At 46.5% G+C, this 27,026-nt stretch overlaps 2 protein-coding genes across 2 annotated transcripts in view; one reads left to right on the top strand and one right to left on the bottom strand.

The window, feature by feature from the left end:
* The first annotated feature begins 341 nt into the window (after positions 1-341).
* LOC144483727 (uncharacterized) overlaps positions 342-27,026 on the top strand; it is a 41,622-nt gene continuing 14,937 nt past the window's right edge. Inside the window, exons 1-2 of the mRNA XM_078202266.1 lie at positions 342-1,535; positions 9,700-10,569. Of these exons, the coding sequence (XP_078058392.1) occupies positions 613-1,535; positions 9,700-10,569 (1,793 nt within the window). The 5' untranslated portion in view covers positions 342-612. The remainder of the gene's footprint in view (positions 1,536-9,699; positions 10,570-27,026) is intronic.
* On the bottom strand, positions 19,570-26,461 carry LOC144483715 (uncharacterized). Its single transcript, XM_078202257.1, has 3 exons — positions 25,542-26,461; positions 25,315-25,457; positions 19,570-19,765 (listed from the first exon to the last, which is right to left on the bottom strand). The coding sequence occupies exons 1-3, from the start codon at positions 26,367-26,369 to the stop codon at positions 19,570-19,572; spliced, it is 1,167 nt and encodes a 388-aa protein (XP_078058383.1). The 5' UTR covers positions 26,370-26,461.

Raw genomic sequence — 27,026 nt, forward strand, 5'->3', positions numbered from 1 at the left:
CAGCAGGTCTGGCAGCATCTGTAAGGAGAGAAAAGAGCTGATGTTTCTTGTCTGGATGACCCTTTGTCAAAGCTCTGAAACATCAGTTCTTTTCTCTCCATACAGATGCTGCAAGACCTGCTGAGAATGGGGATAGAGTGTGTGGGATGGAGATTTACAGCTTTTGGGGAATGAGAGAGGAAAGAATGTTCCATAGAAATTGTCTGTTCTGAATTTCTATCCTGCACTGACACTGATGACTTTTGGAAACTCATTTTACAGGATATTGAAAGAGGAATCACAGGCTGAAATCTCAAACGTCACGTCTCGATCTGATAGAGTCATATTCCTTGGGATCTCAATATCATCGGACTTTGAATCCAGAAGGAGAAATGATTGTCCAGTCTGTCGATTTGAAAAGATTTGAAATGTCAGTGTGAGTGAAAAAGCATCAACACACTGCCACACTTGAGTGAGAGTGTTCCAATGCACTGACTAAAGAGCTTTAACCAGTTACACAGTCTGAATAAATATCACACCATTCACAGTGGGGAGAGACTGTAATCTTGTTGTGTGTGTGGACGAAATTTCAACAGATTGTCCACCCAAGAGAGAGGTAAGGACACCTGCACCATGGAGAAACCGTGGAAATGTGCGGACTGTGGGAAGGGATGCAGAACCCCATCTCAGCTGGAAGCTCATCGGCGCAGCCACACTGGGGAGAGGCCGTTCATCTGCTCTCAGTGTGGGAAGGGATTCACTCAGTCATCCCACCTGCAATCACACCAGCTATGTCACACAGGGGAGAAGCCGTTCACCTGCTCTCAGTGTGGGAAGGGATTCACTCAGTCATCCCACCTGCGGACACATGAACGAGTTCACACTGGGGAGAGACCGTTCACCTGCTCTCAGTGTGAGAAGGGATTCACTGATTTATCCCACCTGCAGACACACCAGCGAGTTCACACTGGGAAGAGGCCATTCACCTGCGCTCAGTGTGGGAAGGGATTCACTCGGTCATCCCACCTGCAGAGACACCAACGCATTCACACTGGGGAGAGGCCATTCACCTGCTCTCAGTGTGGGAAGGGATTCACTCAGTCATCCAACCTGCGGACACACAAACGAGTTCACACTGGAGAGAGGCCGTTCACCTGCTCTCAGTGTGGGAAGGGATTCACTGATTTATCCAATCTGCAGACACACCAGCGAGTTCACACTGGGGAGAAACCATTCACCTGCTCTCAGTGTGGGAAGGGATTCACTTGGTTATCCATCCTGCGGACACACCAGCGAGTTCACACTGGGGAGAAACCATTCACCTGCTCTCAGTGTGGGGGGGGATTCACTCGGTTATCGAGTCTGCAGACGCACCAGCGAGTTCACACTGGGGAGAGGCCATTCACCTGCTCTCAGTGTGGGACGGGATTCACTCAGTTATCCAACCTGTGGACACACCAGCGAGTTCACACTGGGGAGAGGCCATTCACGTGCTCTCAGTGTGGGAAGGGTTTCAGCGTTTCATCCCAGCTGCTGAGACACCAGCAAGTTCATGAGTGATGACAGGGATTGGATTCTGCTGTTATGATTTCTGCTCTCAGCTGCATCCAGGATTGCATTTTGTTCATTCTCACAGTTGGTCAATGGGAAGGGTCAGAGGGTTTCTTTGTGCTGGACTGGCTGGTCTCGGCCTCCAGTGGGCTGATGCTCTTTGAGTCTTTTTGCGAATACCTGGTTTCAAATGTCACAGAGTGACAGGGTGTTAGGAAGTTGAGAGATATTTAGTCAGAAGAAAACAGAGGTTGGCAGTGCAAAGGTACATTTCTGAATGGAGGGCTGTGACAAGTGACATTCCTCAGGGATCAGTGCTGGGACTTTTGATGTTTGTAATATATATAAATGATTTGGAGGAAAATGTAACTGGTTTGATTGGTAAGTTTGTGGATGACACAAAGGTTGGTGGAATTGCGGATAGCGATGGGGACCGGCAGAGGATACAGCAGGATATAGATCAGTTGGAGACTTGGGCAGAGAGATGGCAGATGAAGTTTAATCCGGACAAATGAGAGGTAATGCATTTTGGAAGGTCTAATACAGATGGGAAATATACAGTAAATGCAGAACCCTTCAGAGTATTCATAGGCAGAGGGATCTGGGTGTACAGGTGCACAGGTTATTGAAAGTGACAATGCAGGTGGAGAAGATAATCAAGAAGGCATATGGCATGCTTGCCTTCATCGGCCGGGGCATTGAGTTTAAAAATTGGTAAGTCATGTTGCAGCTTTATAGAACCTTAGTTAGACCGCACTTGGAATCTAGTGTTCAATTCTGGTCACCACACTACCAGAAGGATGTGGAGGCTTTGGAGAGGGTACAGAAAATATTTATCAGGATGTTGCCTGGTGTGGAGAGCATTAGCTATGAGGAGAGGTTGGAGAAACTTGGTTTGTTCTCACTGGAACGACGGAGGTTGAGGGGGGGCGACCTGATAGAAGTCTACAAGATTATGAGGGGCATGGACAGAGTGGATAGTCAGACGCTTTTTCCCAGGGTGGAAGAGTCAATTACAAGAGGCATAGGTTTAAGGTGCGAGAGGCAAGGTTTAAAGGAGATGTACAAGGCAGGTTTTTTACACAGAGGGTGGTGGGTGCCTGGAACTCGTTGCCGGGGAAGGTAGTGGAAGCAGATACGGCAGTGACTTTTAAGATGTGTCTTGACAAATATATGAATAGCATAGGAATAGAGGGATATGGTCCCGGAAAGGTAGGGGGTTTTAGTTCAGACGGGCAGCATGGTTGCTGCAGGCTTGAAGGGCCAAGGGGCTTGTTTCTGTGCTGTAATTTTCTTTGTTCTTTGTTCTGTTTGGAACATCCCAAATGCCCATCCAATTTCCTTTTTAATTATTTATTGTCTCCACTTCCTCCACCCTCGTAAGCAGCGAGTTTCAGGTCATTACCATTCACTGCATCAGAATATTCTTCCTCACATCTCCCCCACTCCCCCCCCCCCCACTCCTCCCCCCCCCCTCCCCCCCCCCCCCCCCCGGTCCCCCTGCATCTTTGACCCAAAACAAGAAATCTGTGTCCCCCCTCGTCCTTGTCCCATCAGCTAATGGGAACAGCTTTTCTTTGTCGACCTTATCTAAACCTGTCAGAATCTTGTCTACTTCTATCAAATCTCCCCTCAACCTCCTTTGCTCCAAGGGGAACAACCCCAGCCTGACATTGACAATAAAGAACAAACTAACAGAATATGTTACTGTCTGAAATCAAATGGGAATGTTTAATTTCTGTTTTAAAGATATTGTGAATATATTGTCCTGGAGAACAAAGAAATTGGAATAGCTCACTGTGGGTGAGGTTGAATGGAATATATCAATGTGGAATCCTGGTTCATTCCAGTGAAAGTCTGGAATGTGTCGATGGGATGAATAAGTTGATCACTTTCTCTGGGAGATATTTACATCCTTGTCCATTGTTAGAGGGGGTTCAGGACAACCTGGGACTAAAAAGACTAATAGATCAGAATAGGTTAATTTAGAGTGAATATATTAGAGAAGAATCACAAAGTACTTGGAGTTACAAAGGTACTGTTTGCATAGAAATACATATAACCATTGTTAGTGAATTTAAACATGTATTTTTGAAAACATATATTCTGTATTAAAATCATACACCTTGGCTAATGACACTCTAAGGCATGATGGTATATGGCAAGGTAAGAAGAACTACATTCTTTGAAAACAATATAGGTACTGAGTGAAGCAAAAAAAAACTCTTATCAGCGTTGGTTCCAGACAGTACAAGCTTCCCAGACAATTTAATGAATAAGAGCATACCGTTTCCCGATAAAAAATTGCTAGGAGAGTTTTCCGATAAGGAGTTGCTCGGACACAGTGGAAAAGCACTTTTGAATTTATGGACCTATGTATTCTCATGCTGCCAGAGAGTGACATGTTATTGGCCAAGGTAAATAATGTAGACGAATAATGATTGGCTGATGTCTGGCTGGGTGAGCAAAGTGGGTGGGGAAATGATTTTTGAAAGTTGTATAATTGTAATATTGGAAGCAATGGAATTTAGAATAGTTTGGCTGCCCCAAATTATTCTCTGACGCTCCTGGACCAGGCCTGGGCAATAAAGCACGTATTCAACAGAATTACTGTCTCTGTGAGCTCTTTGTATTAGCTGAGTTGTAAATCAGTGAAAGCCAGCGTAATACTTGGTCTCTGAAACGTTTCTACATCCATGAACTTTGTTTTAAAGAAATCCACATTTGAAAGCCTGGCCACTACATGAAATATCAGCACCATAACAGGGGAAGATAAGAAACACAGTAAGAAGTTTAACAACACCAGGTTAAAGTCCAACAGGTTTATTTGGTAGCAAAAGCCACACAAGCTTTCGGAGCTCTAAGGCCCTTCTTCAGGTGAGTGGGAATTCTGTTCACAAACAGAGCTCAATTTACATGAATAATGGTTGGAATGCGAATACTTACAACTAATCAGGTCTTTAAGAAACAAAACAATGTGAGTGGAGAGAGCATCAAGACAGGCTAAAAAGATGTGTATTGTCCACATCATGACTACCGGAGATAAGAAAGACAGACACTCACTTTGATCTTTTCATCAATACATCTGAGAGTTAAGAATGTGTGACATGAATTTACGATAATGGAGTGAGTGTACAGATGTGATTTGTTACATGTGAAAAATAGCAAGCCTAAATTCATGGTGAGATGGAGTGAAGAGCGGGTCCCAAACACACACAGCTACTTGAGACACAGCAGGAGATGAAATGGCTAATGTGGCCAGGGGATTGAGACAACATTGTGACACCATCAAGGCATTGACACACACTCCAGAGAGAAACTGAGTTCAAAACAATCAGGGTCCAATTAAACACAATACACATGCTCGCAAAGTGAGGAAAATTAAAGTAAAATGGATCATATAATGGATTGGGACAATTAAGGGCTTGGGAGAAATAATACTGAGTAAGAACTGTCCACAAGTTGGATGGGGGTAAAGAGAGCTGGAGAATCTTTTACATCTTTTATGGACTAGGAACCCAGAACTCACAGCGCTCCTTCAGGAGTCGGAAAGATCGAGTAGATGTGACCCCAGGCGGGACAGGAACAGAACTGGAAAATAACGGAGTGGAATTGAAATTGTCTCAATGATTGAACTAGCAATGTGTGGAATGTACAGACTGGGGAACAATGGGTGGGGGCGGGGCTGATTGAGGCAATGCTCCATTGTGCCGTCACAATGACTCAGAGGGGCGTTCCCAGCACACACTGTCCCATTGGCAGCAATATCACTGGTTACAGAAGCAGCACACTGCGGATTGGACACCAGCTCAGCGCGGCTGGCGGTCAAAGCCCCGCCCACTCTCACGTCGGTCTGGGCTCCGCCCCCTCATTGTCTACATGCGGCATATTGACCAATGGTTGCCAGGAGGACCGGATGGGCGATGGTCCTCCAGCCAATCAGAGTCCGGGCCTTGTGTCAATGGCCGCATGGAGCTTCGTCCATTGTTGCTGCTGCTCCTCTCCCTCTGAATGAAGATTAGGCTTCAGACAGACTCAACCTTCCTCCTGTCTCCTACATCTGTGAGTAAAACACTTTCTTTTCTCCCCCTTTCCATTTCTTTTCTCATTTTGCACTTCAATTTTTAACTTCTGGGTCACCACTCGCTGCCTAAGTAAAGATTCTCCTCACATTCTCTATGTATCTATAACCGGGTAATACAGTGTATTACACACACCATCAGTCTGCTCATTTATATCCAAATGTAAAACTGTAACGTGACTGTCAGCTTGAAGATTTTCAGCTCTCTGTGCCCACAACAGGAAGAAGTCTCACAACACCAGATTAAAGTCCAACAGGTTTATTTGGTGGCACAAAGCCATCGTCACAATGCCACATTTGGTAGAACAGGAAACTTGAGAAACTCGGCATCACCACCAGCAGCAATCAAGCCTCCCCCGGTACCACAGTAGAAAACAGTACCACTGCAGGGAAGTCCATTGTCAACTTGTCGGACACACTTCAACCAGATGAAATCGAAGTTCTCAATTTCTGCCCCACCACCAAAATAGACCCCAGCAGTCTCGCAGCAGACACAGAGGAATTCATCAGGCGAATGAGGCTGCGGGAGTTCTTCCACAAACCCCAAGAGGCCAACAGCGAACATAATGAGATAGTCAATGAACTGGAACAGCCGATAGAGAGATCCACGGTACAGCAACCGAAGAGGAAAGAGTCGAATTGGACTCCTCCGGAAGGCCGCTGCCCTCGACTTGACATGTATGCCCAAGCCGTCAGGAGGTGCATCAATGCCAGATTCATCAGTCACACTCACAAGACAGCCCCGAACATCACCCAAGCACAACGCAACGCCATCTGCGCTCTCAAGATCAAGCGCACCATTGTCATCAAACCAGCAGACAAAGGAGGGGCAATCATCATGCTGAACAGAACGATTTACTGCAAAGTGTCCTGACAACTGAACAATGAGGAAAACTACAGACAGTTACCTGCAGATCCGACCAAAGAATACACCCGTCAACTCAACAGACAGATCAAGACATTTGATCCGGACCTTCAGAGCACCCTCCGTGCTCTCATCCCTCGTACTCCCCGCGTTGGAGATCTCTACTACCTCCCGAAGATACACAAGGCAAACACACCTGGTCGTCCCATCGTATCGGGCAATGGGACCCTGTGTGAGAAACTCTCCGGCTACGTCGAGGGCATCCTGAAACCCATTGTACAAAGAACCCCAGCTTCTATCGTGACACTACGGACTTCCTTCAGAAACAGCACACATGGAGCAGTTGAACCAGGAGCACTCCTCATCACAATGGATGTCTCGGCATTTTACACGAGCATCCCCCACGACGATGGCATTGGTGCAACTGCCTCAGTACTCAACGCCAACAACTGCCAATCTCCAGATGCAATTTTACAATCATCCACTTCATCCTGACCACAATGTCTTCACCTTCAACAACCAGTTCTTTATCCAGACACACGGAATAGCCTTGGGGACCAAATTCACACCTCAATATGCCAACATCTTCATGCACAGGTTTGAACAAGACCTCTTCACCGCACAGGACCTTCAGTCGAAGCTGTACACTAGATACATCGATGACATTTTCTTCCTTTGGAGTCATGGTGAACAATCACTGAAACAACGATATGATGACATCAACAAGTTCCATCCCACCATCAGACTCACCGGAATCGGTTGCATTCTTGGGCACACACATTTTCATCAAGGACGGTCACCTCAGCACCTCACTGTACCGCAAGCCCACGGATAATCTCACGATGCTCCACTTCTCCAGCTTCCACCCTAAACACGTTAAAGAAGCCATCCCCTACGGACAAGCCCTCCGTATACACAGGATCTGCTCAGATGAGGAGGATCGCAACAGACACCTCCAGACGCTGAAAGATGCCCTCATAAGAACAGGATATGGCGCTCGACTCATCGATCGACAGTTCCGATGCGCCACGGCGAAAAACTGACCTCCTCAGAAGACAAACACTGGACAGGAGGACAGAGTACCCTTTGTCGTCCAGTACTTCCCCGGAGCGAAGAAGCTACGACATCTTCTCCGGAGCCTTCAACATGTCATTGATGAAGACCAACATCTTGCCAAGGCCATCCCCACACCCCCACTACTTGGCTTCAAACAACCGCACAACCTCAAAAAGACTATTGTCTGCAACAAACTACCCAGCCTTCAGGAGAACAGTGACCATGACACCACACAACCCTGCCACAGCAACCTCTGCAAGACGTGCCGGATCATCGACACAGATGCTATCATCTCACGTGAGAACACCATCCACCAGGTACACGGTACATACACTTGCAACTCGGCCAACGTTGTCTACCTGATACGCTGCAGGAAAGGATGTCCCGAGGCATGGTACATTGGGGAGACCATGCAGACGCTATGACAGCGGATGAATGAACACCGCTCAACAATCACCAGACAAGAGTGTTCTTTTCCTGTTGGGAACACTTCAGCGGTCACGGGCATTCGGCTTCTGACCTGCGGGTAAGCGTTCTCCAAGGCAGCCTTCACGACACACGACAGTGCAGAGTCGCTGAGCAGAGACTGACAGCCAAGTTCCGTACACATGAGGACGGCCTCAACTTGGATCTTGGGTTTGTGTCATGCTATTTGTAACCCCCACGACTTGCCTGGGCTTGCAAAATCTCACTAACTGTCCTGGCTGGAGACAATACACATCTCTTTAACCTGTGCTTCACCCTCTCTCCACTCACATTGTCTGTACCTTTCAGACTTGATTACCTGTAAAAACTCGCATTCCAACCATTATTTTGTAAATTGAGTTTGTGTCTTTATATGCCCTGTTTGTGAACTGAAATCCCACTCACCTGATGAAGGGGCAGCGCTCCGAAAGCTAGTGGCTTGTGCTGCCAAATAAACCTGTTGGACTTTAACCTGGTGTTGTGAGACTTCTTCCTGTGTTTACCCGAGTCCAACGCCGGCATCTCCACATCCAGGACAGGAAGCAGTGAGCATGGATCTGTCAATCAGCCTGAATAGTATATATATTATATATTTCCAGTTATTCATCTCTTGCTTATTAGAATCATTAGTCTTTGGATTTTTCTTCCACAGGGATCAGTGGAAGCTGAGGGTTATTGAAGATATTCGAGGATGAGTTAGGTGGATATTACATTGATAAAGGAGTCAAGCATTCTGAAGAACAAGTGGGAAAATGGAGTGAAAGTTAAGATGAGGAGGGATTTCCTCACTCAAGGATGTGGTGAAGTTTTTGAATTCTGCACTCCAGAGGACTGTGGAGCTTCAGTCATCAAATATTTTCAAGAGAGAGATTGGTAACTTTTGAGGCATTGAGCAACCTGGGGGATAGAACATAGAACATAGAAAAGCTACAGCACAAACAGGCCCTTCGGCTCACAAGTTACGCCGCACATGTCCCTAGCTACGAGGCTTACCCATAACCCTCTATCTTACTAACTTCCATGATAGTTTGGGAAATAGTGGCGCTATGGAAATAGTGTGAGGTCGATCAGCCAATTCTCAATGAATGGTTGAGGCAGTTCGATGGGCTGAATGGCCAACTGCAGCTCCTGTTTCTTATGATTTGTGTGTGGTGGACAGGAAGCAGTGAGCATGGATCTGTCAATCAGCCTCAATCAGCACCTTCAGGAGAATTGGGAGGGTGAATATTAGATACAGCAGAGTGAGAATGGAGGGAGAGTGTGTGGAATGGAGATTTACAGCTTTTGGGGAATAAGAACGGAAAGAATGTTCCATAGAAACTAGAATTGTCTGTTCTGAATTTCTATTTCTATTTCTAACTCATTTTACAGGATATTGAAAGAGGAATCACAGGCTGAAATCTCAAATGTCACGTCTCGATCTGACAGTCATATTCCATGGGAGCTGAATATCATCGGCCTTTGAATCTAGAAGGAGAAATGATTGCCCAGTCTGTTGATTTGAAAAAAAATTCAAACATCAGTGTGACTGGAAAAGCACCAACACACTGCCACACTCGAGTGAGAGTGTTCCAGTGCACTGACTAAAGAGCTTTAACCAGTTACACAGTCTGAATAAATATCACACCATTCACAGTGAGGAAAGACTGTACCAGTGTCCTGTGTGTGGACGAGGCTTCAACTCATTGTCCACCCAAGAGAGAGGAAAGGACACCTGCACCATGGAGAAACCATGGAAATGTGCGGATTGTGGGAAGAGATACAGATACCCAAATGAGCTGGAAGCTCATCGGCGCAGTCACACTGGGGAGAGGCCGTTCACCTGCTCTCAGTGTGGGAAGGGATTCGCTCTGTTAGCCACCCTGCAGAAACACCAGCGAGTTCACACTGGAGAGAGACCGTTCACCTGCTCTCAGTGTGAGAAGGAATTCAGTCTGTTAACCACTCTGCGGACACACCAGCGAGTTCACACTGGGGAGAGGCCGTTCACCTGCTCTCAGTGTGGGAAGGGATTCGCTCAGTCATCCACCTTGCAGAGACACCAGCGTGTTCATACTGGGGAGAGACCATTCACCTGCTCTCAGTGTGAGAAGGGATTCACTCAGTTATCCAACCTGCGGACACACCAGCGAGTTCACACTGGGGAGAGACCCTTCACCTGCTCTCAGTGTGGGGAGGGATTCAGTGATTCATCCAGCCTGTGGACACACCAGCGAGTTCACACTGGGGAGAGGCCATTCACCTGCTCCGTGTGTGGGGAGGGATTCACTCGGTCATCCAACCTGCGGAGGCACCAGCGAGTTCACACTGGGGAGAGGCCATTCACCTGCTCTCAGTGTGGGGAGGGATTCACTCGGTCATCCAACCTGCGGATACACCAGCGAGTTCACACTGGGGAGAGGCCGTTTACCTGCTCTCAGTGTGGAAAGCGGTTCAGTGATTCATCCACCCTGCGCAAACACCAGCGAGTCCACACTGGTGAGAGGCCATTCACCTGCTCTCAGTGTGGGGAGGGATTCACTCAGTCATCCCACCTGCGGAGGCACCAGCGAGTTCACACTGGAGAGAAACCGTTCACCTGCTCTGTGTGTGAGAAGAGATTCAGAGATTCATCCAAGCTGTTGAGACACCAACGAGTTCACGAGTGATTCCAGTGGTCGATTCTGTTGTTATTGTTTCTGCTCTCAGTTATATTGGTCAATGGGGAGGGTCGGAGGGTTTCTTTCTGCTGGACTGGTCGGTCTCACAACTTTGCCTCCAGTGGGCTGATGCTCTTTGAGTCTTGTTACGAATACCTGGTTTCAGATTTCACAAGGATCACAGAGTGACGGGTGTTAGGAATTTCAGAGATATTTAGTCAGCATTTCTGTTTGAAACCCCCCAAATGCCCATTCAATTTCCTTTGTAATTGTTTATTGTCTCCACTTCCTCCACCCTCGTCGGCAGCGAGTTCCAGATCATTACCATTCGCTGCATCAAAATATTCTTCCTCACATGGGCAGCACGATAGCACAGTGGTTTGCACTGCTGCTTCACAGCTCCAGGGACCTGGGTTCAATTCCCGGCTTGGGTCTGTGTGGAGTTTGCACATTCTCCTCGTGTCTGCGTGGGTTTATTCCAGGTGCTCTGGTTTCCTCCCACAGTCCAAAGATGTGCGGGTTAGGTTGATTGGCCATGCTAAAAATTGCCCTTTAGAGTCCTGAGATGCATAGGTTAGAGGGATTAGCGGGTAAATGTGTAGGGATATGGGGGTAGGGCCTGGGTGGGATTGTGGTCGGTGCAGACTCGATGGGCCAAATGGCCTCTTTCTGCACTGTAGGGTTTCTCTGATTCTATGATCCCACCCAAAACTTTAAATTTGCTTGTCATCCTTATCCCATCAGCTAATGGGAACAGATTTTCTTTGTCCACCTTATCTAAACCTGTCAGAATCTTGTCCACCTCTATCAAATCTCCCCTCAACATTCTTTGCTCCAAGGGGAACAAACCCAGCCTGACGTTGACAATAAAGATCAATCTAACAGAATATGTTAATATCTGAAATCAAATGGGAATGTTTAATTTCTGTTTTAAAGATATTGTGAATATATTGTCCTGGACAATAAAGGAATTGGAATAACTCACCTTGGGTGTGGTTGAATGGAATATATCAATCTGGTATCCACCTACAGTCCAGTGAAAGTCTGGAATGTGTAGCTGGAAATCCCTCCCTAAGAGCACTGTGGGTGTACCTACACCTCAGGCATTGTAGCAGTTCAGGAAGGCAGTGTTGGGGTTGACCACGGCCGAGGCAGCTACATACAGCCACATATTCCATTATCATTGATGGACTGTAGTTTGAATGTGAGGCATTATGGGACTGGACTATGGAGTCATAGAGGTTTACAGCATGGAAACAGGCCCATCAGCCCAACTTGTCCATGCTACCCTTTTTTTAAAACCCCTTAGCTAATCCCAATTGCCCGCATTTACCATTTTATCATTAAAATTTGCAGGTATTAGTTATGGCCTTGGTTACTGGTGATGTCGTGGGCTGGGTTTCCCAGGTAAAGGGGAAGGAACCCCATGGGCAATAAACTAATAATCTCTTATTCCTGTTGACCGGTAGAATGTTATTGGCTCAGGTAATAATGTTGAATGTTGTGATTGGGCCCTCCAGTCTGAATGACGAGACGAGGCGGGATATTGAAATGTTCAGAATAATATAATAATTTTACCTTGCAATATTAGCTCTGAGAGGACAGTGAACCCTCATTGACTGTGTGTCTCTCTCCTGATGCATGCATTAGCAAATAAATTCCTTTTCATTCCTTAACTATATACTGTCTTCCGCAGTTTATGTGTTGGTTGCGTGAGGTTCAACAAGTACAGAGCACCCCAGGGGAAACCTCAGAGAATTCCCACTTGATATTTCCCAACTCTACCCATACAGGCTCCACGTTGTCAGAGCTAATATCCTTGCTCACTACTGTGTTAATTTCCTCTTTAACCAGCAGTGCCATTCCACCACCTTGTCCTTTATCCCTGTCCTTCCCAAATATTGAATACCCTGAGACATTCAATTCCCACCCCTGGTCACCCTGCAGCCATGTGAAGGATAAATATGGCAAGTTTAGGGAACCTTGGATAACGAGAGATATTGTGAGTCTAGTCAAAGAGAAAAAGGAAGCACTTGTCAAGGCTGGGAACACATGAAGCAAGTGTGGAATATATAAAGAGCAAGAGGGTAGCCAGGGACAGGATTGGCCCACTCAAGGACAGGGGAGGGAATCTCTGTATGGAGCCAGAGGAAATGGGCGAGGTATTAATTGAGTACTTTGTGTCAGTATTCACCAAAGAGAAGGAGTTGGTGGATGATGAACCTGGGAAAGGATATGTAGATAGTTTGAGTCATATTGAGATCAAATAGGAGGAGATATTGGGGTTTTTGAGAAACATTAAGGTAGACAAGTCCTCAGGGCCTGATGGGGTATCAATATTGGGACCACAATTGTTTACGATTTACATAGATGATTTGGAGTTGGGGACCAAGTGCAGTGTGTCAAAATTCACAGATGACACTAAGATGGGTGGAAGAGCAAAGTATACAGAGGATGCTGAAAGTCTGCAAAGGGATATAGATAGTCTAAGTGAGTGGGCGAGGGTCTGGCAGATGGAGTACAATGTTGGTAAATGTGAGGTCATCCATTTTGGTAGGAATAACAGCAAAATGGACCATTATTTAAATGGTAAAAAATTGCAGCATGCTGCTGTGCAGAGGGACCTGGGTGTCCTTATGCAGGAATCTCAAGGAGTTGGTTTGCAGGTGCAGCAGGTAATTAAGAAGACAAATAGAAGTTTGTTCTTCATTGCGAGAGGGATGGAGTTTAAAAACAGCGAGATTATGTTGCAGCTGTATCAGGCGCTGGTGAGGCCACACCTGGAGTACTGTGCACAGTTTTGGTCTCCTTACTTGAGAAAGGATATACTGGCACTGGAGGGGGTGCAGAGGAGATTCATGAGGTTGATTCCGGAGTTGAGAGGGTTGGCTTATGAGGAGAGACGGAAGTAGATTGGGGTTATACTCATTGGAATTCAGAAGAATGAGGGGAGATCTTATATAAACATATAAGATTATGAAGGGAATAGATAAGGTAGAAGCAGCGAAGTTGTTTCCACTGGCGGGTGAAACTAGAACTAGAGGGCACAGCCTCAAAATAAGGGGAAGCTGATTTAGGACTGAGTTGAGGAGGAACTTCTTCACACAAAGGGTTGTGAATCTGTGGAATTCCCTGCCCGGTGAAGCAGTTGAGGCTACCTCATTGAATGTTTTTAAGGCAAGGATAGATACATTTTTGAACAGTGAAGTAATTAAGGTTTATGGTGAGCGGGCGGGTAAGTGGAACTGAGTCCAGAAAAAGATCGGCCACGATCTTATTGAATGGCAGAGCAGGTTCGAGGGGCCAGATGGCCGATTCCTGCTCCGAGTTCTTATGTTCTTATACCCCAAAGTACTGAGAGAGGCAAGGGAGGAAATTGCTGGAGCCTTGAGAGAAATCTTTGTATCCTCACTGGCTACAGGGGAAATCCCAGAGGATTAGAGAATAACCAATGTTGTTCCTTTGTTTAAGAAGGGTAGCAAGAATAATTCAGGTAATTACAGGCCGGTGAACCTTATGTCAGTGGTAGGGCAATTATTGGAGAGGATTCTTCGAGACAGGATTTTCTCCAACTTGGAAATAAGTGGACGTATTAGCGAGAGGCAACATGGTTTTGTGAAGGGGAGGTCATGTCTGACTAATTTGATCGAGTTTTTCGAGCAAGTGACGAAGATGATTGATGAGGGTAGGGTCGTGGATGTTGTCTACATGGACATCAGTAAGGCCTTTAACAAGGTCCCTCGTGGCAGACTGGTGCAGAAGGTGAAGTCGCATGGGATCAGAGGTGAACTGGCAAGGTGGATACAGAACTGGCTCGATCATAGAAGACAGAGGGTAGCAGTGGAAGGGTGCATTTCTGAATGGAGGGCTGTGACAAGCGACGTTCCTCAGGGATGAGTGCTGGGACCTTTCTGTTTGTAATATATATCAATGATTTGGAGGAAAATGGAACTGGATTGATTAGAAAGTTTGCGGATGACACAAAGGTTGGTGGATTTGCAGAATGTTGGTGGATTTGCAGTGGATGAGGTGGAGGGCTGTTGTAGGCTGCAAGGAGACATAGATAGGATGCAAAGCTGGGCTGAAAAATGGCAAATGGAGTTTAACCCGGATAAATGTGAGGTGATTCATTCTATGTTCTAATGTGATGAGGACCATCAGAGAGTACAGCAGGATATTTCCGCTGAAATGATCCACAAAAGCTGATGAAGGACATTCATTTAACCCTGGATAGTAAATAGTGTTTTTCCTCCCACTTCAGATAGATGTACAATAAATACATTTGTCTCTGTTCCATTGAGTCTACAGCACAGGGCCAGGCCAGTCGGCCCAGTTGGTCTGTGTCAGTATTTATGCTCCACATGAGCCTCCACCCACCGCTCTTCATCTCCCCCCATCAGCATATCCTTCTATTCCTTTCTCCCTCATGTATGTATCTAGCTTCCCCTTCAATGTATTCATGCTGTTCACCTCAGCCACTCGCTGTGATAGTGAGTTCCACATTCTCTCCACTCGCTGGGTAAAGAGGTTTCTCCTGTTAAAGTTTATTTATTAGTCACAAGTAGACTTATATTAACACTGCAGTGAAGTTACTGTGAAAATCCCCTCATTGCCACACTGAGGCGCCTGTTCGGGTACACCTGAGGGAGAATTTAGCATGCCCCAATGCACCTAACCTGTTCGTCTTTTTAGACTGTGGAGGAAACCGGAGCACCCGGAGGAAACCCACGCAGACACAGGGAGAACATGCAAACTCCGCACAGACAGTGACCCAAGCTGGGAATCGAACCCAGGTCCTTGGCGCTGTGAGGTAACAGTGCTAACCACTGTGCCGCCCTAGAAATCATGATTGGATTATTGAACCCCTTTATGATCGTATCAGGTCACCCTTCAGTCTTCTCTTTTCTAGAGAAAAGCAGCCCCAGCCTTTCCTGAGGGTTAAATGCTCTCAGTTCTGGGATTATTCTTGTGAATTTTTGTTGCTCCTTCTCCAGTGCCTCTATTTCCATTTCATCAATGACGATCACAAATGTTGACAGTGCTCCCAGTGCAGTCTAACCGTGGCTCCAAACAAGTTGAACAGAACCTCCCTGCTTTTCAATTCTATCTCTCTGGAATGGAACCCTGTATATGGGCCCCACACTTTAGGAAAGATGTGAAATTCTTAGACAGGTTGCAGAGGAGCTTTACGAGAATGACTCCAGTGATGAGGGACTTCAGTGAGTTCGAGGGACTGGAACAGCTGAAATTTCTCTCTTTAGATCAGACAGGCATTAGGATTGGGAATGGGGCCATTCAGCCCATTGAGTCCATGCCGACTCTCTGCAGATCAAACCGTTTCCCTGTTCTCACTGCGTATGCCTGCGGATTTATTTCCCTGAAATGCCCGTCCAATCTCCTTTTGGAAACATTCCATCATCTCTGCTTCTCCCCCACTTGTAGGAAGTGAGTTCCAGATATTTACCACTTTCTTCAAATGCAAAAGAGGGACTGAGAGCACAAAAGGAGACAGTTTGACCCATTGTGCCCATGCTGGTTCTTTGCACATTATAAGCAAGTCATGTTATATGCTAACATATGACTGGAGCTTTATTTTAAAAATGAATGTTGTATTCACCTAATTGCTTGTGGAAGCTGCATAGCTAGCAGGAATTGTATAAATGAATAATTTATTCTATTAATTTGATTAGCTAGAGGAATTATATTCTGTCAAATCTGGCTCAAGAATAAGGTTGATTGTTCAGTTCAAGTAAGAAGGAAAGCTATTGGCTTGCAGCAAGTGTCTTTTCGAACCAGTATATCTTGTATTAACCGTATTCAGTTGTGGGACATGGGCGTCGCTGGCTGGCCAACATTTATTGCCCATCCCTAGATGCCTTTGTTCAGAGGGCAGTTGAGAGTCAACCACATTGTATTACTGTATTTATTAGCTGCTGGTCATGAACAGATGAGTAAGTAGTGAGCCTTAATTGAGTTATAGTTAATCAATGAATAACAAATCAGTAGTTATCGTAAAAGATTGAGTTTTATTTGCTGTAAAAATTTAAAAGTTTAATTGCTGTGTATGTAAAGAATGTGCAATGAGGATAAATGTACTGGCGAGAGAGACCTTCAAGCTCTGATTAGCCTCAACATTTGAAACTGTGTGAATAAGGGATTGTACAGAATCAGATAAAGGGATAGTATGAACCAGTTCTCTTGTATTCCTGTCTAAGATAATGAGCAAGGGTGGTCCAAGTAATTAGATACCAATTAAATTAATCTCGTGATCAAATTGACCAATTGTCATGTTGCAACAGGCCCAACTCTGACGTGAGGTAATGGTCACCTTGTGGATAAAAGTAGAGGTTCCGAAGGTCTTCCTTGCGAGCCAAATACTGAAAACTCCCGAGGCTGAGTTCCAAGGAAATTCCTGTCAGAGAAGGAACCAGAGAGGGTTACGCTTCTACGGACTGATCATCTGCATGAAGTTATAAAAGTCAATGTCTTAAAGTTGTTCACAAAATCTTTTCATTGAGTAAACTTCTTTTTAAATTTACTATCCAGAGAATTCTGCCTTTGCCTTAATTGGTTAAAGTCTTGTCTGAACCAAAGTGAATTTATTCAATGGTAAGTTGGGGAGTGGCTGAAATCAACTCAGTTCCAGATAACAAGATCAGAGAACAGAAATCTTCAATTTAAACACTTGCATTTCGATAGCGCCTTTCACAACCACAGGATGTCCCAAAATGATTTCCAGCCAATGAAGTACTTTTGAAGGGTAATCCCTGTTGTAATGTAGGAAACGCAGCAGCCAATTTACACACAGCAAGATCCCACAAACAGCAATGTGATAATGAGCAGATGATGTGTTTTCAGTGATGTTGATTGAGGGATAAATATTGACCGGGACACCGGGGATAACTCCCCTGCTCTTCTTCCAAATAGTGGCTGTGGGATCCTTTACATCCACCTGAGAGGGGCAGACCGGGCCTCAGTTTAACATCTTATTTGAAAGAAGGCTGTTCTGACAGTGTAGTACTCCCTCTGTGCCGCGCTCCCTCAGTGCAGCGCTCCCTCAGTGCGGCGCTCCCTCAGTGCGGCGCTCCCACAGTGCGGCGCTCCCTCAGTGCGGCGCTCCCTCAGTGCGGCGCTCCCTCAGTGCGGCGCTCCCTCAGTGCGGCGCTCCCTCAGTGCGGCGCTCCCTCAGTGCGGCGCTCCCTCAGTGCGGCGCTCCCTCTGTGCCGCGCTCCCTCTGTGCCGCGCTCCCTCTGTGCCGCGCTCCCTCAGTGCAGCGCTCCCTCAGTGCCGCGCTCCCTCAGTGCCGCGCTCCCTCAGTGCCGCGCTCCCTCAGTGCCGCGCTCCCTCAGTGCCGCGCTCCCTCTGTGCCGCGCTCCCTCAGTGCAGCGCTCCCTCAGTGCAGCGCTCCCTCAGTGCAGCGCTCCCTCAGTGCAGCGCTCCCTCAGTGCAGCGCTCCCTCAGTGCAGCGCTCCCTCAGTGCAGCGCTCCCTCAGTGCAGCGCTCCCTCAGTGCTGGATGAGGAATGTTGGATTTGATTTTTGCCTCAGGTCCCTGGACTGGGATTTGAACCTAGAACCTTCTGACTCAGAGGTGAGAATGGTACCCACTGAACCACGGCTGATATTATAGACAACACGAAGTTAGAAAGTGAAAGTTACCCTTTAAAAACCCCCAGCCTTTGCCTCCAGTGTCTAAATCTAATAATAACAACTTCAGTATAAATAACATGGATTTGATGACAAATGTTGAAGTGTTGGTTTAGAGCCACAAGTTTCAACTTCCCATTTGAGCCTGGGGCACCTTTCTGTCTCTCTGTTGCATGTGTCCATGACAGCCAGGCGATGGAACTGAGGGCTGAATTTAGCTGAGAATAACGGGGCCTGCACCCCAGTTGAGAAACTGCCATGGGTGTCGCACTAATACAGAGACAGGAAGGTGCTGGAGGACTGAGTGGGAAATGGGCCTCCAACCAATTGTTATATCGGTCACTCAGAGCTAAAGAGTAACCCATCTATTTAAATACATATACAGGGAAGAGGCTGCAATGAAATCTGTCCCTTTTAACCTGCACAAAAGCAGGAGGCTGAGATTGACAGTCTGCAGGAGGAGTCCATTCAGCCCATCGTGACCCTGCTATCTCTTTGAAAGGACTCTGATTCATCCAACTGCTCTGTTCTTTCCCCACAGCCCTGCAAATTCTTCCCTTTCAAGTCTTTACCCTTTGGAAAGATTCTATTGAATCTGCTTTCAGGCAGATCAGAACAACTCGCTGTGTCAAAAAATAAAATAAAATCTCATCTCCCTCTCTGGCTCCTTTGCCAATTACCTTAGAGGGACTCACTTTCTGTTAAAGAGCCTGCCAACCCCTCTCACCCACTTTCCCTAAAGTGCATCAATCTCATCAGGAAAAATCCAGAGAGTCAAATATTTTTACTGATAAAAGTTTATTAATGAAACAGAACATGGTTAAAACAAACAGAAAATGACTTGAGGATCAAAGACAACCAGAGGAAAAGGATGTTCACAATGTTCTGGACACAAATGGTTTCTCTTTAATTCATCTGTAGCCTGTTCCCTGCCCTCTTTGTGGAACACCTCCGCTCAGTCCACAAGCATGACCCTGACCTTCCGCTTGCTTGCCATTGGAATTCACCACCTTGCTCTCACACTCACATTTCTGTCCTCGGCCTGCTGCAATGTTCCGGAGAAGCCCAACACAAGCTGGACAAACAGCTTTTGTGGATAATTTCAGTGGAAATGTGCTCTCCCAGGCTCATCAGCCCACTGGAAGCAAAGTCATGAGACCGGCCAGTCCAGCAGAAACCGTCCGACCCTCCCACTTCACCAACTGTCAGAATGAACATGGTTCAGTCCTGGATGTGATTAACAGCAGCAATAACAGCAGAATCCAACTCCTGTCATCACTTGTGAACTCACTGGTGACTCCGCAAATTGGATAACTGAGCGAATCCCTTCCCACACACAGAGTAGGTGAATGGCCTCACTCTGCTGTGAACCCGCTGGTGTGCCTGCAGTGTGGATGATCTTCTAAATGTCTTTGTGCAGTGAGAGCAACTGAACGGTCTCTCTTCAGTGTGAATGCACTGGTGGACCATCAATACCTGAGAGCTTTTGAAGCTGCTCCCACAGTCAGAGCATTTAAAGGGTCTTTCATTGGTGTGAGTGACTCTGTGGTTCAGCAGGATGGATAACTGAGCGAAACCCTTCCCACACTGAGAACATGGGAATGGGTTCTCCCCAGTGTGAACTCGCTGGTGTGCCAGAGGGTGGAAGACTCTCTGAACCTCTTTGTGCATGAGAGTGGCTGAATATTATCTCCTCAGTGTGAATGCGTTGGTGTGTCTGCAGATTGGATAAGCAAGTGAAACCCTTCCCACACTCTGCATGTGAACGGCCTCTCCCCAGTGTGAATGCGTCGATGAGTTTCCAGTGCGGATGGGACCCTGCATGCCTTCCCACAGTTCCCACATTACCACGGTTTCTCCATGGTGTCCTTATGACTCTCGGGTTAAATCTCACACAGAACACGGGTACAGTCTCTCCCGCTGTGAATGCTGCGATGTATTTTCTGGCTGTGTAACTGGTTAAAGCTCTTTCCACACTCAGTGCACTGGAACACTGACTCGGTTGTTTGTATGTGTCTCGGTACTTTTCCAGTCATACTGATGTTTATAATCTTCTGTAACAGACAGAACTGAGAAACATTTCTCCTTCTAGTTTCAAAGGCCCCGATGATATTCAGGTCCTGGTGGCTTGAGTGACTCTGTCAGATGTTGATGTGACGCTTTGTTTGAGATTTCTGTCTGTAAATCCTCACCTTCTGATCGCCTGTAAAAGGAGTTTACAAAATTCACCACGAGCAATACAGGATAGAAATTTAGAACAGACAATTCTAGTATCTATGAATATTTTTCCTCTCTCATTCCCTAAAAGCTGTAAGTCTCCATCCCACAGACACTCCCTCGATTCTCATTCTACTGTATCTAATATTTACCCTCCCAATTCTCCTGATGGTGCAGATTGAGAACAAAAGAATAAAAAACAAAGAAAATTACGGCACAGGAACAGGCCCTTCGGCCCTCCAAGCCTGCACCAACCATGCTGCCCGACTTAACTAAAACCTCCGACCCTTCCGGGGACCATATCCCTCTATTCCCATCCTATTCATGTATTTGTCAAGATGCCCCTTAAAAGTCACTACCGTATCTGCTTCCACTACCTCCCCCAGCAACGATTTCCACGCACCCACTACTTTCTGTGTAAAAAATCTGCCTCATACATCTCCTTTACACCTTGCCACTCTCACCTTAAACCTTTTCCCCCTAGTAATTAACTCTTCCACCCTGGGAAAAAGCTTCTGACTATCCACTCTGTCTATGCCTCTCATAATCTTGTAGACTTCTATCAGGTCTCCCCTCAACCTCCGTTGTTCCAGTGAGAACAAACCAAGTTTCTCCAATCTCTCCTCATCGCTAATGCCCTCCATACCAGGCAACATCCTGGTAAATCTTTTCTGTACCCTCTCCAAAGCCTCCACATCCTTCTGGTAGTGTGGCGACCAGAATTGAACACTATACTCCAAGGGCGACCTAACTAAGGTTCTATAAAGCTGTAACATGACTTGCCAATTTTTAAACTCAATGCCCTGGCCGATGAAGGCAAGCATGCCATATGCCTTCTTGACTACCTTCTCCACCTGCATTGCCACTTTCAACAACCTGTGTACCTGTACACCCAGATCCTTTTGCCTATCAATACTCTTAAGGGTTCTGCCATTTACTGTATATTTCCTATCTGTATTAGACCTTCCAAAATGCACTACCTCACATTTGTCTGGATTAAACTCCATCTGCCATCTCTCCGCCCAAATCTCCAACCGATCTATATCCTGCTATATCCTCTGATGGTCCTCATCGCTGTCTGCAAATCCACCAACCTGTATGTCGTCCACAAATGTACTAATCAAACCAGTTACATTTTCCTCCAAATCATTGATATATATTACAAATAGCAAAGGTCCCAGCACTGATCCCTGAGGAACACCACTTGTCACAGCCCTCCATTCAGAAACGCACCCTTCCACTGCTACCCTCTGTCTTCTTTGACCGAGCTAGTTTTGTATTCACCTTGCCAGCTCACCTCTGATCCCATGTGACTTCACCTTCTGCACCAGTCTGCCATGAGGGACCTTACTGAAGTCCATGTAGACAACTCCACTGCCCTACCCTCATCAATCATCTTCGTCACTTCCTCGAAAAACTTGATCAAGTTCGTAAGACACGACCTCCCTTCACAAAACCATGTTGCCTCTCACTAATACGTCCACTTATTTCCAAGTGGGAATAAATCCTGTCTCGAAGAAGCCTCTCCAATAATTTCCCTACCACTGATGTAAGGCTCACCGGCCTGTAATTACCTGGATTATTCTTGCTACCCTTCTTAAACAAAGGAACAACATTGGCTATTCTCCAATCCTCTGGGACCTCCCCTGAAGCCAGTGAGGATACAAAGATTTCTCTCAAGGCCCCAGCAATTTGCTTCCTTACCTCTCTCAGTATTCTGGGGTATATCCCATCAGGCCCTGGGGACTGAGGTTGATCCATGCCACTGCTCCTGTCCAGCAGACAGAAAGCATAAGAAATAAGAGCCTCAGCCAGTCATTTCTTTCCCTTCAAACATACTCACCTAATCGACCTCTGCTAGATCCTGCTGAAGCCCACAAAATTGGCCCTGCTCCAGTTTAGGGCCTTAACCTGTGGACCAGTCTTATCTTTTTCCATAGTTATTTTAAAACTAATAGTGTTCTGGTCACTGGACACAAAGTGCTCTGTGACTGACACCTCAGTTACTTGCTGTTGATGAGGTTATGGGGATCGGGCCTGGAATTATTGTGGGTGCAGACTCGGTGGGCTAAATGGCTTCCTTCTGCACCGTAAGGATTCTACGAGAGGGAAAAGGAGAATTCTTTTGTTTTGTTTCAAACTTTAGTTCAAACAAAAACACACGGCAGTTCAAATTAAATTAATTTTATTCCCTTTCCAAACTAATTCTTCGAATCGATGATGCTTTCAAACAACACCCTGCTTCAACAATTACGACTCAAATGTATGGTATTCCTTCAACTGGGCAAATAAACTTGGAGTAAGCGTTGTGGATCATGACGGTGCAGAAGTCATGGCTAACCTCACACACCTGCATTCCCTTATCACACAGGAGAGTTGGAGGAGAGGGGGGAGCGCTTTCAGTGGTCCTGCTTTTGGAGATAACAACTACATCTGCTCACTGGTGTCTGATTTGTGGCTCAGGTTGTTTGATTTTAGCTAAACACAGGGAATGGTCTGCTTCAGGGGAGATGTCACTTTGTGGCTGAATTAGAACATAGAACAGTGCAGAACAGAACAGGCCCCTCGGCCCACGATGTTGTGCCGAGCTTTATCTGAAATGTGCCGAGCTTTATCTGAAAATTAATTTCCTCAAAGTCCCCAAGGCATCTTCTAACTCTTCACTTGATCTGACATTTTCTGACTGTAAATCAATATCTTGGGGCGGCACGATGGCACAGTGGTTAGCACTGCTGCCTCACAGCTCCAGGGACCTGGGTTCGAATCCTGGCTTGGCTCACTGTCTGTGTGGAGTTTGCACATTCTCCCTGTGTTTGCGTGGGTTTCCTCCGGGTGCTCCGGTTTCCTCCCACAGTCTAAAGATGTGCGTTTAGGTTGATTGGCTATGCTAAAATTGCCCCTTAGTGTCCTGGGATGCGTAGGTTAGAGGGATTAGCGGGTAAACATGTAGGGTGCCGGGGATAGGCTGGGATTGTTGTCGGTGTAGACTCGATGGGCCGATTGGCCTCCTTCTGTACTGTAGTGTTTCTATGATTCTATTCTATGATTCTTGTTCCAGAGTTTGGTCGAACAGCAGTAGATTTTTCTGAGCTCCACTCACCCTATCATCTGCCCCCTGTTCCCAATGTAACTGATTGTCCAGGTCAGACGTGCTCTCCTGCCAGCAATCAGCTCCATTCTGCAGCTTATCCACCAGTTCCCTCAACTCTTTATATTTTGTACTCAGCTGTGAGGCAACAGGTTTCCAATGTAACTGGAAATTAATTTATTCTGGACTTTTTCCAACTTGCTGCTTCCTTTCTGAATCTCTAGAAAATCTATCAAGGACACGCTTGCAATCATCGTCACATTCTTCTCCACCTCCCAGGGTATCTTTTGCTCCTGATGCCCTTGACTCCGTTGTCAAACTGTCAGTCACATTGTCACAGATGACAAAGCCATTGTTGTATTTGCTTTTTTGAGGCAGCAGTGCTAACAACTGTGCCACTGGATGGAATGCTGGCCCAGTGGAGAGAAACATAGAAACTAGAAGCAGGAGTAGGCCATTCGGCCCTTCCAGTCTGCTCCACCATTCATCTTGATCATGGCTGATCATCGAATTCAATATCCTGAGTCCCTCTTCCTTCCATATTCCTTGATCCTCTTACCCCGAGAGCTATATCTAATTTCTTCTTGAAATCAGTCAATGTTTTGACCTCAACTATAGGGTGGCACAGTGGCAAGCACTGCTGCCTCACAGCGTCAGGGACCTGGGTTCAATTCCGGACTTGAGTCACTGTGCGGAGTTTGCACGTTCTCCTTGTCCGCATGGGCTTCCTCCGGGTGCTCCAGTTTCCAACCACAGACCAAAGATGTGCAGGTTTGGTGCATTTGCAATGCTAAATTCCATCTTCATGTCCCAGGATGTGTAGGTTGGATGGATGAGCTGTGTTAAATGTGTGAGGTTATGGACATAGGATGGGACAAAGAGCCTGGGGAAGGTCTCTGTAAGAGAGAGTCGGTGCAGACTTGATGGGCCAAATGGCCTCCTTCTGGACTGTAGGGATTCGATGATTTACTATCTACAATCTGGGGTATTGTTCTGCTATCAACATCTTGATAGAGCCCTGAGCTCCCCAATCAAACTCCATGGCACTCTGTTCCTCTTTCCCTGGTGACATTCTATCACTGCCCGTCTCTGTGGAGTTTGATTTTGAACCTGCATGGTTCTTATCAACTTGCTTACATGCCGTTTCTTTTAGGGGTCTGGCTATTACTTAACCGTGTCCACCCAGGCACGCCAAGTGTTGACCCTTGCACCACAATCAACTGAGGAAAAAGAGACACATGAGAAATCTGTGAGGGATTCATTTTCTGTGAGGGATTCATTTTCTGTGAAAGAACTCCTCTCACTCAGTTTACAAACATTGCATCAATCTACTCTCTTTTTTTGCCAAGCGGCGGCCTGCATCTTGTTTTCATGTTTTTTTGCTTCCAGACGGAGATGTCCTTTATTCTGCCACTAACACTTACTCTGGACCAATGCTTTGTTTCTTTACAACAACCATTACCTCTCCCTTTTGTTCCAGGACATTTTTTGTCATTTGATCTCACTCACCCTCTCACCAATCCCTAACTCAAAGAGCATCAACCTACTGAGAGCAAAGTAGTGAGACCGGCCAGTCCAGCAGAAAGAAACCCTCCGACCCTCCCACTTCACCAACTATCAGAATGAACATGGTTCAGTCCTGGATATGATTAACAGCAGCAATAACAACAGAATCCAACCTCTGTCATCACTTGTGAACTCGCTGGTGTCTCAGCAGGGCAGATGACTGAGTGAATCCCTTCCCACAGTCAGAGCAGGTGAATGGTCTCTCCCCAGTGTGAACTCGCTGGTGTGTCCGCAGGGCGGATGATGTTCTAAACCTCTTTGTGCAGTGAGAGCAGCTGTATGGTCTCTCTTCAGTGTGAATGCGCTGGTGAATCATCAGTACCTGGGAGCTTTTGAATCCACGCCCACAATCGGCGCATCTAAAGGGTCTCTCATTGGTGTGAGTGACTTTGTGTCTCAGCAGGGCGGATGACTGAGCGAAACGCTGTCCACACACAAAGCAGGTGAATGGCCTCTGCCCAGTGTGAACTCGTTGGTGTGTCTGCAAGGTGGATGAATCACTGAACCCCTTCCCACAGTGAGAACAGGTGAATGGTTTCTCCCCAGTATGAATTCGCTGGTGCACCCGTAGGTTTGATGATGTTTTGAATCTCTTTGAGCAGTGATAGCAGCTGAACAGTCTCTCCTCAGTGTGAATGCGCTGGTGGGACATCAGTTCCTGAGACCTTTTGAAACCGCTCCCACAGTCAGAGCATTTAAAGGGTCTCTCATTGGTTTGAGTGACTTTGTGCGTCAGCAGGTGGGATGACTGAGTGTACTCATTCCCACACTTGGTGCCGTTGAATGGCCTGACCCCAGTGTGAACCTGCTGGTGTGTCCACAGGCTGGATGACCGCGTGAAACATTTCCCACATTTGGAGCAGGTGAACGGTTTCTCACCTGTGTGAACTCGCTGGTGTCTCTGCAAGTGGGATAACTGAGTGAATCCCTTCCCACACTGAGAGCAGGTGAATGGCCTCTCCCCAGAATGAACACGCTGGTGTGTCTGCAGATTGGACAACTGAGTGAATCCCTTCCCACACATTGTGCAAGTGAACGGTCTCTCCTTGGTGTGAACTCGCTGGTGTATCCGCAGGCTGGATGAATCACTGAATCCCTTCCCACACTGAGAGCAGGTGAATGGCCTCAACCCAGTGTGACTGTGCTGATGAGTTTCCAGTCTGGATGGGTACTTAAACCCCTTCCCACAGTCCCCACATTTCCATTGTTTCGCCATGATGTGGGTGTCCTTGTGTCTCTCCAGGTCAGACAATCAGTTGAAGCCTCAGAGTGTTACAGTTTCCTTCTGCTGGTAACCGTGTGGTTTTTGTTTCATCTGCAGCCTCCCTGGATTCACTTCATTCCCTTCAGTTGCTGCAAGTCCCCAATTTCCCCCAGAATGAGAAAAGAAATGGAAAGGGGGAAACATTGATTTCCTCCCAGATGTTATCCTTGAACTGGTTATAACTCTTTCCACAGTCAGTTCACTGGAACACTCGCACTCGGCGAGGGTGTGTGTCTCGGTCCTTTTCCAGTCACACTGGTGTTTAAAGCCTTCTGAAGCAAACAGAACAAACAAAGATGTTCACCTTCTAGATTCAGAGGCCATTGATATTCACTTTGCAATGAATCAACTGCAAATGTCAGATCTTGATATGACATTTGGTTTGAGGTTTCTTGTTGAAAATTCTTCCATTCTAACATCCTGTAAAAGAGTTTACAAAAGTAATTACTGTCAGTCCAGGGTAGAAATTCAGAACAGACAATTCTAGTTTCTATGGAACATTCTTTCCTCATTCATTCTCCAAAAGCTGTGAATCTCCATCTCACACACTCTCCCTCCATTCTCACTCTGTTGTATCTAATATTCATCCTCCCAATTCACCAAAGATCC

Source organism: Mustelus asterias, unplaced genomic scaffold (assembly GCF_964213995.1).
Source record: "Mustelus asterias unplaced genomic scaffold, sMusAst1.hap1.1 HAP1_SCAFFOLD_77, whole genome shotgun sequence".
NCBI classification, from domain to species: domain Eukaryota; kingdom Metazoa; phylum Chordata; class Chondrichthyes; order Carcharhiniformes; family Triakidae; genus Mustelus; species Mustelus asterias.

Bases quoted from the DNA above. Each gene is read 5' to 3' on its own strand.
- LOC144483715 (XM_078202257.1), bottom strand. From the start codon at position 26,369: ATGGCGAAACAATGGAAATGTGGGGACTGTGGGAAGGGGTTTAAGTAC. The intron at 25,458-25,541 runs GTCACTCACACC...ATGATTCACCAG, and splicing joins CCGCCCTGCTGAGACACAAA to CGCATTCACACTGAAGAGAG. The intron at 19,766-25,314 runs GTCATCTGCCCT...CAGCTTCAAAAG, and splicing joins TGTGGGAAGGGATTCACTCA to CTCTCAGGTATTGATGGTCC.